This window comes from Saccostrea cucullata, unplaced genomic scaffold, assembly GCF_032062105.1.
Source record: "Saccostrea cucullata isolate Sc308-1 unplaced genomic scaffold, CSIRO_AGI_Scuc_v1 ctg4760, whole genome shotgun sequence".
In the NCBI taxonomy this organism is placed as follows: Eukaryota; Metazoa; Mollusca; class Bivalvia; order Ostreida; family Ostreidae; genus Saccostrea; species Saccostrea cuccullata.
In genome coordinates, this window is record NW_026930939.1 from 9,167 (window position 1) to 22,105 (window position 12,939).

At 31.5% G+C, this 12,939-nt stretch overlaps 1 protein-coding gene across 1 annotated transcript; it reads left to right on the top strand.

Moving 5' to 3' along the window:
- Window positions 1-5,581: 5,581 nt before the first annotated feature.
- LOC134230676 (GTPase IMAP family member 9-like) lies at window positions 5,582-6,719 on the top strand. The gene is made up of 2 exons (XM_062712513.1): window positions 5,582-5,594; window positions 5,821-6,719. The coding sequence occupies exons 1-2, from the start codon at window positions 5,582-5,584 to the stop codon at window positions 6,642-6,644; spliced, it is 837 nt and encodes a 278-aa protein (XP_062568497.1). The 3' UTR covers window positions 6,645-6,719.
- Window positions 6,720-12,939: the final 6,220 nt, after the last annotated feature.

Here is a 12,939-nt window from a genome sequence, read left to right on the forward strand (position 1 = left end):
TATGGTGAGTGTTGACTATCTTCAAATTTGCAGGTTTTACCAAATCTTTAAGGTATGTGGTATTCGAAGGTCATAAGAGGTTAAAAAGGAATCAAAGGAAAAACTTTTTTAAGCTTCCATATTAATATTATTAAATAGAAAAAAGTGTTCGTGTATATCATCACTCTAAATAATGAAGAAAAGATAATTCATAAAGTTATATATGCTTTATGTAGCGTACTTGCAATTTCATCCAGTAATGATTTTCTCTTTAATTGAATCAGGTATTTCAAAAAAGCGTATGATTTTTTTTTTCATTTTTTGCATCGAACTCTTCCTTAACTAACCAGTTGGCATTGTGCCAGTGCAACATAAAAGAGTCATGTATACGTATGGAACGCCGTCACTGCCTTATAGCAGAACACTGCGATTGCATTGCGTCAACCTTCCATTACATTATGTCAACTCTTTATGACATTTACTTACACTGGTATTGCATTGTGTCAACTTTCCTCTACATTATGTCAACTCTTTATGACATTAACCCACACTAGTATTGCATTGTGTCAACCTTCCATTATATTATATCAACTCTTTATGACATTAACCCACACTACTATTGCATTGTGTGAACCTTCCATTACATTATGTCAACTCTTTATGACATTAACCCACACTACTATTGCATTGTCTTAACCTTCCATTACAGTATGTCATCTCTTTGTGACATTTATTAGCACTACTATTGCATTTTATCAACTTTCCTTTACATTAGGTCAACTCTTTATGACATTTACACACACTACTGTTACATTGCGACAACTTTCTTTTACATTATGTTAACTTCTTTATGACATTTACTAACACTTCAATTATATTGCGTCAAACTTTCACTGCATTATATCAGCTCTTTGTGACATTATGTCAAAAGATTTTTACGTGGTGTTAAGATACATTTATATAATTTCAACTCAGTATTACATTACGTGCACTCTCTACTATTTGGTCTGAGTAGTTCATTACCTGATGTGAATTTATCTTAATTTGATATCAAGTCGCTATAATACGATGTCAGAATTTCATTACATGATGTCAAAAAATTGTCACATGTGGTCAATTCTTTTACTACATTATGTTATCAATATGCTACATGACGACGTGAATCAATTTCATGATGTGAATTTGCCCTTACTTTTAACAAATCGTTATTACGTTATGTCATTGTGTCTTTACATTGTGTCAAAAATGCTCAGCCTCTTGTCAGAATACATGTATCTTAGGCTATTTCATATTGATCTGCTGTGGAAAGCTCATGTTATACTGTGCGCACTCTTCTACATTATGTCGATTCACTATTACGTTATGCGAACACGGGTATCCTCGGCCTTTATATGCGCATAACGTATTTTCCGCGTTCCGCAGGCACTAAAATGGCGGGAAAGAAAACAGTCGTAGAAGAAATTCTCGGCGATTTGGGAATGGCATATTTAAATGAAAACGTAAAGCGACAAATGATTGACAATCTTGAAACGTGCAGCGCAAGGCCTTCACACTGCGACTGTGAATTAATTCTAATGGCGTTTACTTTAATCTGATAATTAAATAAATCAAATATTATGAGTCGAGCAGCATTTTTTTTTTATTTTCATATTGAATTGTTTTTTTTTTTTTTTTTTTTTTTTAATAGAAGTCTTAAACTTCTTATCTTATTAAGAACATTGTCATATGCTTTTTATCAGTCTCTACCTCTCCTTTCTATTTCTAAAAGTGTTAACACACAGTATAACAAACGTGCAACGGTGGGTTGGGGGTTGGGGCAGGAATCCCGTCCTTCCATCTTTAGTGACCAAAATATACATAAGATTAATAAATTTATTGGTTTACTTTGTAGGACATTGCTTAAGATTAGCTGAATTAAGTTGAAAACTTTTTTCTATAAAACTATAAAGCCTAAGAGCTTCTTCCCCCCTTGGTCTCCAACCATATACCGTCCCCCTTCCTTGTGCAAGATTCCCATATCCGCCACTGATATGTGCCCATGCATGCTTGCTAAGGCATATTCAACTGATTTAGAATGATATATAGATTTTTGTAATAGAATTCTGGCACTGGAATTGTTGAAAAAATTACTAATTCCAGTGACGTAGCATCTTTTTTGAAAGGGGAGCCGAGGTCAGGCAGAAAAAAATCTACTCGAAACAAAAAAAGTCCTAATTTTTTTCCAAGTATACTACATTACCCGTAGTGGACTATACTTCAAGAAAAAGTGGGGATGGGGCTGTGCTTTCCATATGAACATTACATTTTCTATAGTAAAGTTATATATGGGAAAAGAGGGGGGGCTGATATTATGTGCCTGAAATTCGTCCTAATCAATGAAGAGCCCCCCCACCTTCTCTTACCAGTCATTAAAACATGGTCGTCAACATTCATTATATACCAGATATACAGCTTTGAGATAATGAAAATGTATTTTTACATCAGGTAATGAACTTTTGGAATCAATATGATGAAGAGTTAACACAATATAAAGATGTTTTTAAATCACATTAGAAAAGGTTGACATAACGTAATTATATATCCACATCACGGAATGGAGTTTTGACATAATGTAATAAAGTGTTGATATAATATAAGGTTATGTTCACATTATATTATACACTTTTTACACCGCGTAATAAAGCACTGACATGAAGGTAAGATGTGTTCACCTCACATAATGATGCTCCCGACGTATAATAAAGATAAATCCATATCACGTAATAATGATTTGATATAATAGAAATATACACTCTCAAAAAGGAATGGATTTTTATTTCATGTAATGATAAGTTTAATTATAAAACACAATTTGCTTGACGCAATGCGATTTTGACCTCGCATATTAAAGAAATGAAATGATGTAAAGAAACATTCATTTCAAGTAATAAAGTTTTAACACAATGTAAACACATAATCACTTAACAAAATGGATTTTTTACTTCAAGTTATGAAGTGCCGACATAATAAAAGAATGTATTTACTTCATGTAATGCAGCATTGACATGATGTTACGATATTTTTACATCATATCATAAAAAATGACATAACGTAAAGATATGTTCACATCACGTAATGATAAATTGACATAATAAATGCATAGTTGTATGCTATAAGGCAGTGATGGCGTTCCATATATACGGTTGAATAATTCCCAATAATAATTGAAAGAGAGTAACATAGCAACAAACAATGTGAGGTATTCAAATTTAAAATCCGTGCATGGCTTGAATAGAGCTTTTAGACAAATATAGTTCAATGAAAAACGTGCTATTTAGAGAAATGTAGAATTGATAACAGATTTCAATTTTAAAACTTCTCATTCATAATATGAATCTTTATATCATTAAAATGCAAGAAGGATTAAAGTTTTTTCTTTTGCAAGGTTTATAAGTTGATTACAACTCAAAAACATAACACTCCATAACTTGTTTGGTAGCTATATTTAGTCTTTACTTAGGTTTGTGTGTGCTTGGGGTGGTGGGGGTGTTACTCGGTACACAATATTGACAATTAATTGTCAAATGTATGTTATGTTGATTCAGGATTGTTCAATACTCTATGCTATTACACAATCGCGATATCACTTGTTAGATGAAATGACTCGCAAAAGGTTCAATTTTTAACAAGGAATGCTACATTATACATGGATGATCTCGTCTTTTATATACGTACTCAGCGCCCGTAGGCAAAAATCATTTATTATTAGAAAAAATTAATATGTGCTTATCATTTCATTGGCTGCTGCACAGAGTAAACAATACAAATCTGTGAACAGGGCATAAAATACTGACCGATGTAAAATTTCAGAGTTGGGATCAGGTGCCTAGGAGGAGTAAGCATCCCCTGTTGACCGCAGTCATACATTGTACGTTCTGAACATTGATCAGGAAGATGTTCAGGTTGAAAGAAAGTTCTGTAGTCAAGTTTAATATAAAAGCAAAGCCTTTACAATGAATGAAGGAATGAAACACATTACAAATCAAAATGTGACCAAATAACATCTTATATATTTGTAAAATCATTGTAGCGTCTATAGAATTTATTAAAAACTGACTTTAAGTGAGGTTATTAAAATTCATAAAATTGCATCGAGTTATCTGTGATAATCCTTTCTTGGTAAAAAAAAAATTATCGTACTCTGAGCGAGCTTTTGAGCACTGAATATGTTAGATGACGTAACACTCTTTGCAGGTGATATGCAGCTTCGCCTGTTATGCAAATAGTTCCACGTTTCCAACTATCATTGATGTCCCGGCATACCAAACAAACAAGACAATGAATACCTTAATTTACATCCATCGGTTTACATGTGAAGCAGAATTGTAAACATCAATTTATAAAATGTCTTAATTTTTTATATGTTTTTCTGACCACCTGTTAATTTTTAGTCCTCGCTAACTGACGTCGGGTACAAAGACAGCTACACGAGTTTGACCTGCAAATCAGCATCTTTCATTGGGCGAAATTTATATTCAGGAGTAATTATCAAGAAATCAAATCAACTCATTTTTAAAAAGTTATCAAAGAGAATGTAAATTTACGATTAAATAAGGAATTTTGACGATGGAATAGCTGTAGTTGTCTCCTTTGCCATACAATTAAGTTGTTAGTTATCGTCTTAAGTCTGTAAACAATTAAGAAGCAGTTAAGGTAAACTGTGTTTTTGTCTCTTTTTCAAGCTCATTATGAATTAAGGATATCCGCTCCTCAGTCATGAAGAACAACGCTTTAATTTATTTATTATTTAATTCAAAAAGTCTCAAAATGAAGCTTGAAATTGAAATCTTTACATGCAACATTTTATTTGAATTTATTTCAAGGTTCATTGAAGTCTTATAGATAATCTTTTTAAAAGTTAACATTTGTATCCCCATAGGAAAATTGAAAAATACACATTGGAAAAAAAACCATACATCCTTCTATCTAGCGAAAGTAACTGATTTTATTGGCAATATATTAAATTAGAAATGATGTAAAGCGTTTCGCAATGATACAATGCATTATAAATAAAAATAATTTTTGAAGAAAAAAAAAAATGTAGAACATGAAAATAGTACATTTTTCTTCAAAAATGTACTATAACTATAGTTTTTTACTATACCTATAACTGTACTATAACTATATTTGTATATTTGTATATATTTGTTGATTTATTGTCTATTTATGATGAGAAATTGTTTAAGATTTACTGATTTTCCCTAAATAATATGATTAACTTAAATTATGAAGTTTGAAGAATTTCCGTGGGTAAATGCATATTGCTTTTAGAATTCAGACAGATTTGTAAGCATTTTCAATTATAGAAGACCTGATATTTGGAACATGAGGATCAGACTAACTTGAATGTAATAAATAAAAAATAATTATTGATGATAAAATGGCTTTGCACATATCAAAATACAATGTAGTTGTTAATATGTTTTGCTCTCTCCTCCCACTTGTTAAAATAGCCATTGTTTAGAAAGTAAGTGTTATATCTATTAATCTTTCTATTTTGTAAAATAAATAACGTTAATCGAGAAGTGAGAACTCATGCCAATATTTTTTTTTAAACAGGAAAATGGCATCATCTAGTAAGTATAGTTTTGGATTTACTTTACTTGTTTTCTGTTCACAACTATGGGGAGAGGAAAAATAAAATGGGGGGATACGTATTCTGTTTTGAAGTCTTTGAAGATAAAGATAAATATTATTAAGAAATGAAACTATAGCATACAAATATGAAAACATATGAAGTAGAAAATGTAATTTATATGTTTTATGCAATGGCTTTACGTATATTTCTTTCTTTTTCTTTAGAGAATGACCAACCAGAAATTCGACTTGTCCTTCTCGGCAAAACTGGAAGTGGAAAGAGTGCCACTGGGAATACTATCATAAATAAATCTGGGGAATTTGAGACAAATGTTGGTGGCAGTTCAGTAACCAGAGTATGTCATTCTTTCACTGCTGACAGATTCGGTAGAAATGTTCATGTCGTGGACACACCTGGCATATTTGATACCGATTCTTCCAATGAAAGCGTTATGAAAGAATTAGGCAAATGTATACTGCTCACTTCACCTGGGCCGCATGCTTTCATTCTTGTAATATCTGTCCGAAGCAGATTTACATCTGAAGAAAAGAATGTTGTTGACCAGTTTGTCAGCAAATTTGAAAAGGAAATTTATAAGTATTTTATTATTCTTTTCACTGGGAAAGATGATCTAATCAGAAGTAACAAAAGCGAAGAAAAATACTTGAAAGAAGTTCCAAAAGACCTGCGAGATATCTTGAAAGGTTGTGATAACAGGTGCATATTTTTCGATAATTTTGCATCTGAGGAAGAGAAAAAACGACAAGTTAAATGCTTGCTTGATATGATAGATAAAAATGTAGCTGCAAACAAAGGTTCATGCTATAAGAATAAAAAATTCGAAGAGGGAGAAAAGCTGATGACAATGTTGATGAGCGATATGAAAACAAAAAGTCCGAGCAAAGCCGTCAGAGATTCAGATCTTCGTTATTCGATAAGAAAAGGCGTGGAGAACGAAAATCCGGAAATAATAAAAACTTTAATAAAATACGCTACATCAATCGGGGGAGCTGTTCTTTTGGGCATGTTGATGTTTTTAAAAAAGTAAAAGGATTTACTCGACAAAAGAGAAACGAACATTACCTAGATGTTGAGGTGTGAACTATAGCAGGTTATTTTAGCAGGATGCTTATTTTGTCTTATTTTGACCTATTTTTGCGGGATTTTTTTGATAGTCCGCAAAAAGTTTTTCGCTAAAATAAGCAGTGTTATCTGCAAAAGCCTGAAACCTTGCGTCCGCTGAAATACGCCTTGAGCAGACAAAAGCCAAAACCACCCGCCAAGAAAACCCTCTATGCGATATTGCACTCTGCTTACAAATAACCATTGTTTTCTCTTTTAAAGCATGAACTGATAGAAACGAATGAGTGTGACTATTCACAAAAACTTAAGTTATGTCCTGTAAGAAATTAACCACAGTTGACAATAGTTGATTTTTTTTTTTTACATGCTTGTAGTTTGCAATTTGAATTCCGTATTAGTAGTAATAAATAAAGAAACGTGTATATTTGAATAAGCACTATAAACCTTTATTATGTAAATATAGTGATAGTTGAATCATTGCTGTGATGGTGACATCATTTGTTCTTGAAGTCTAACATTTACCTATGATATTGGAGTTTTATGAAGAGACTTACTTTAACATTTGACAGCTGACTTTTATATTTTAGTGATTGGAGTTTGTATATGTTTAAATTGTAAAAGTCAGTCGTCAATTGTAAAAGTAAGTCTTCATAAAACTCCATTACTGATATCTTTTAAAGTTTTATTGTACCTTAAATAATAAACTTAATGATGTTTAGCTCCCTTGTACCTGGATAGTCAAGTTGTCACAGAAAATTTTCTTTAAGTTAATTTGAATAAGAAATATTGTGTCAAATTTGAACATTCATTTGTCATTCAAAAGTTATCACCAAAAGTTGAATGAAGTCAAACATGAAGGTATATGTAACCGAGCAGTAACAAGACCAGGTCACGTTTAAATCTTTATTAACAGCAATAAACGACAATGGCATGTGTCTGTAAAAGAAAATACTTAAGGAATCACTGTCTAGTTAGTATAGTATGCCAGGGCATCAACAATAGTGGGAAACATGGGATAATTTGCATAACGGGCGAAGCCCGTTATGCTAAAATTATCCCATGTTTCCCACTATTGTTGATGTCCCTGGCATACTCTCAAAACTAGACAGTGATTCCTTATATTTCCATTTCATTGTGAAATAGAATTGTAGACTTGGACATTAAAAATATAGACTAAAAGATTTAAATTACAGGAGGACTTCCATGCCAATTTCAATAGTCCTCGCACACTGACGTCAAACACAAAGGCAGCCGCACGAGATTTACATGCATATTTGGCCTCCTTAGCGTAAGACACAGAGACAGATGCACACGAAATTTGCATGCGTATTAGGCCTCCTTAGCTGCTGACCTATCGACCTGCCTAATTTACATACCGGCAGAATTATCAAGATATAAATTCCCCCAAATTTCAAACAGTTATCACAGAGAAAAAAAAATTAGAAATGGAAATATATAATTATAACTTCAAATAGAATGAAAAATAACATAAGTTAGGAGAAAAAATAACAAGTTATGAAAAAGAAAAGTATTTCAAAAGCAAATACCTTTACGGACAGCATGGCCTCGAGAAGTTGTGACCTTGAAAACTGGCTGGCGGGACAAGTAAATTCAATCGAACATGAGTATTTATACCTAGACCTACTGCGCAAGTGGATTTAGTTGATTTTAAAATTTCGCCAGTCAGGAATGAGATTACTAAGAGTGTTCGACAAAAGCCTTTACAAAATGTTAGAATCATACTCACTTTATTCAATAATCGAATAAGAAATAAATAAACAAAAGTGAGTACGGTATTAGCCTAAATAAATATATGAATAAAGTATGTAATTACTTGGTCACATCAAGGTTTCAGAAATCTTACCGTAAGTAGAATTTTTAATGAGGATTTAATTTTGGCATTATTGGAGAAGATTCTGAGATCGCTAAATTAGATATCGCTAAAAAATAAACTGTCTTAAATTTGCAATAGCTTTATTAGTGAGCATTTTCAAACCGCTAAAATTACTTCTTGCTAAAAATAAAATACCATATTTTAAAGACAAATCGCTAAATTTGCGTCTTGCTAAAATTTCCACTTATACAGTATCATGTTCAGAAATGTCTTGTCACAAGTAATTTACATTTCACTATGAAAGGCTTATCTCTTATCTATCAGAAGTTGTAATGAATTTTTTTTTAAAGGAGATCAAATGTTAAGATCAAGGTCCGGGGTAAAAAACCAGAGTGTATGTAGAAAGTCATGTCATAGGTAATATACATGTGAAAGGCGAAAGCCTAAAATCTTTTCATCCAAAATTTTAGACAAAAGCACAGTTTTTGAAAAGTAGGTGAAACTTCAAGGTTAAGAGGTAAAAAATCATAGTGTATTTAGAAAAGTCTTATCACAGGTACATGTAATACACAATTTTAGTATAAAAGCCATATTTCAAAAGTTCATTCAAATTTCAAAGTTCTTTCTCATTCAGAAGTTTTGGCTAATTAAAAATCATGTTTGAAATTTTGAACAGCAGGTCAACCTCCAAGGTAAAGGTCAAGGGGTCAAAAAAATCATAGTGTATTTAGAAAGACCGCGTCTTGTTTCAGGTAAACACATATTTAATATGAAAGTCTTATCTCTTCTCATTCAAAAGAAATGATCAAGGTTAATGTTTTTGTGACTGACGGACAGACAGAGTAGCAGAGGACAGACTAATGAATTTTATTGTCCCCTCGCTTCCACGAAGCGGGGAACAATTAATTATGGGTCTTAAATTAAAATTTGTTAACTATGAGGTAAATTCCGATTTTTAAGAAGGAGTTTCAAATAAAAACTCCAAGTAAAAATGGAAGGTACGGATGTCAAATTGTCAATTATTGATATTGGAATATTCGATATGAGGATTCAAATATATTCTGATATTCGATTAAAAAAAAAATAAGTCTTGCATTATAAAATATCTTATCTTCACTCTCCTCTGATCCAGCATATGCTTTACTGCCATTATTTTGGAATAAAATTTCAAGTAGATGTTTGTAAATATACAGCAATGAAAGTATTTTAATTATATTTTTAAATAGTTTTATAAAATATATATATGGGACCACATCCAAAACAAAATTTTAAAAATATTTTTATAGATTAATTGATCGTCTTACCAAAGACTACACTAATAATCCCTAAAAATTTATACAACGCAGAACTATTACATACTGGAGAAAAATTATCTGAATTGACATGTGAAGTTTTAAAAATAAAAACAATCAACTTATAAACAATAACCATTAGTTTAGTATTTTCCTGATAATGATTTTAAAGATACATACAACAACAAGGGAGGCACGTGTTTACTGAAAACGGTTTTCTATCAATAAAAGAAACCGATTGTAATTACTGGACACTGTAATACCACTAATTATTAATGATCAAATGAATAATTTATTTTCATAGATACACTCTTCACCCCTTAAGGGTAATCTAAGAGAAATATCTTTTAATTTTGAATAAAATCATATGCTCGATTTTATTTGTCTGCTTGAAGAACTATTTCATTACTTGTGAACGCTACGACTTAAATTGATTGAACTTGATTCAATTTCTAAAAGAACTAACTTGCAAAAATTTTCTCTCTTATACTTATAACGAATATTGAATCATTTTATATTCGGATATCAACTCATCGAATGAATATTTGAATATTCGTTGACATCCCTCAAAAAGCAATAATACCCATATTGGAAGTTGAAATATCTATTTTGACCCACATTAAATCCTAGGATGTAAATTGACGTTCTGAATCCTTTTTACAATTTGCACCCTCCAATTATCTAGCAAAAATGATTTGGCTACTGGTTTAAAAAAAAAAGTAAGAGGAGTTCTTGGAACTATCCTTTTGTACCAGGAATTTAAAAAGGTGAAGATAAGGAAAAATGATCAATCTAAAAATAAATCAACAAGCTTAAACATGTTTTCAAAACATTAAGATCATCTTGCAAAATAAGTAATTATTGAGATAACAACAGTATTTCAAAAATGCAAATCGGGAGCAGAGCAAATCAAAATTTTAAAAAATCAGAGCAGGGATCGAGTGTAATTGACTTGTAAGCATTTCATGTTAACCATCCACCTCCGTGTGTGTTCCTATTCATGAGGGGTTTAACGAGAAACTCCATTTAAATTCAGTATATTAATAATGACCCAACAATTAGTCAGTCAGCATCTGACTGAATGATAGATTATGTTTCTTGACGAGATCATTGTATCGACGCAATAGAACTTGAGAAGTGATGACTTTGAACGAGACTTATTATCCATCTTTCATCTTCTTGAGTATCAGTAGCTTGTCTTGTTTTAAAAATTGATCGTACATAAAGCATGGTCTTGCATACTTATCAATTTGGCCGGGGGGATAAACCCCATATGCAGGTGATATGGGTACATTGCTACACAAATAAGGGGAGGTGATGATAGAAAATTTGTTATTTGTTTTGTTGTTATATTTCCATTAATGTCTTTTTCAAATAAAATATCATTGTATGATACTAATGTGTCAGACAATGTGTGTATGGTTTTTTTTACTTCTATTACATTGGAACATAGAAATGAAAGTAACTATTGATAATTGATAATATTTCGTCGGTATACAGTATCTAAACGAATTGAATACTACAGCATTTTATATACTTCTCATGCATAATGTTGGTATAAATTCTATTTCATAAAAGCAAATTCAAAGAATTGTGGTCACCCGGTTTCGGTGTCTTTGTCGGTGAGATGTCATTATTTATTGCATATTGTGTCATATATAAAAGCCCCATCACATGCCTTTCAAAAGTTACCATCAAAGTTAATTTTTTTCAAATTATGTCAATCGTGATGGCCAAGGGTTCAAAAATCATAGAATGCTCGGAAATATCTTCTCACAGGTAATGCACATGTCAAATATGAAAGCTCTATGTCTCTTCTCCATCAAAAGTTATAAGGATAAAATAACTTTTTGTGAAAAGTATTCAAAAATCATGACCCAGGTCAAAGTTTTGAAAAGTAGGTCACACTTCAAGGTAAAGGTAATGGGGTCAAAAATCATAGTGTATCTAGAATACTAGTAGTTTTTTCACATGTTATACACATTTTCAGCATGAAAGTCCTTCTCATTCAAAAGTCGTGGCCAAAGTAATTTTTAATTTTTTGAAAAGTAAGTCAATTTTTAAAATCAAGGCCATTGAGTCAAAAATCAAAGTGTGTGTAGAAAGGTCTTGTTACAGGTAATACACACTATCTCTTCTCTATCTACGCTATTGCGTAAAATAAAGAGGAATAAAAATCCTTTTAAACACATAGATTATTGTTTCCTTTATTGAAAGTAGACAGTTTGGGGAAATCTTACGTGCAATATTTCACCTTAGTCATTGATCCATTTCTCCTTTGAATAAAGAATTTGTGAAAGAAAACACAGCTTTTCAACTCACAATTGTCCCCAGAAGATATTTTTAAAAAAAGAAAAAAATACTGTTTCAACGGAGAGTGATAAGGGAAAGCTTTGAAAGAAGTGTGATAGAATCACAATCTAAACTGGATAACAACAATATATCCGACTTTTTTAAGTACAGGTATAATAGCAGTAGGATTACAGTGAGACGGACGGACGGACCTAGATGATTAATTATAGTTATAGTGATTGCATAAAAATTATTGACCCATTCGACTTTTGTAAACGTTTAATAAATCAACAGCTTTGTTCAGTAAATATGGAAAACATGCTCTGTAATCAATATATCACGGAGGGTTCTACTTACTTTTACATTATTAATTTCAAAATATAACCTTCCAAGGACTATGTCAGGTAAAGGCAGAGTAGGGATTGAATCAAAACGAGAATTCCATGATTGGTTTGGAAATAAAAAAAAAAAACAAACAAATATTATTAACTTTGGTTTGCAATTTATCCTTATATAGCAAATGTTCAAGATTTTTCAAATTATCATAGTTCCAGGAGAATTAGTTTGGCTCCCAAGAGTTCAACCTTTTGCACTGAAATTAAAGTTCGGGATTTTACAACTCACATTTTCAAGCTTAATATCCATGACAGATTCGAAGTAGAATAACATTTACTCCGTTACCACTACTAGAAATAATTAAGTCGCAAAAAGTGGTATGTATTTTCTTATCATTTATAACTCCTTATCCTTGAAAAGAATATGTCAATTGAATAGCATAAGCGCAAAAAAAAAGAGTTCAAATGTTTTCAAGGAATATTATAAAAAGTCTAGGTTTTATTTTT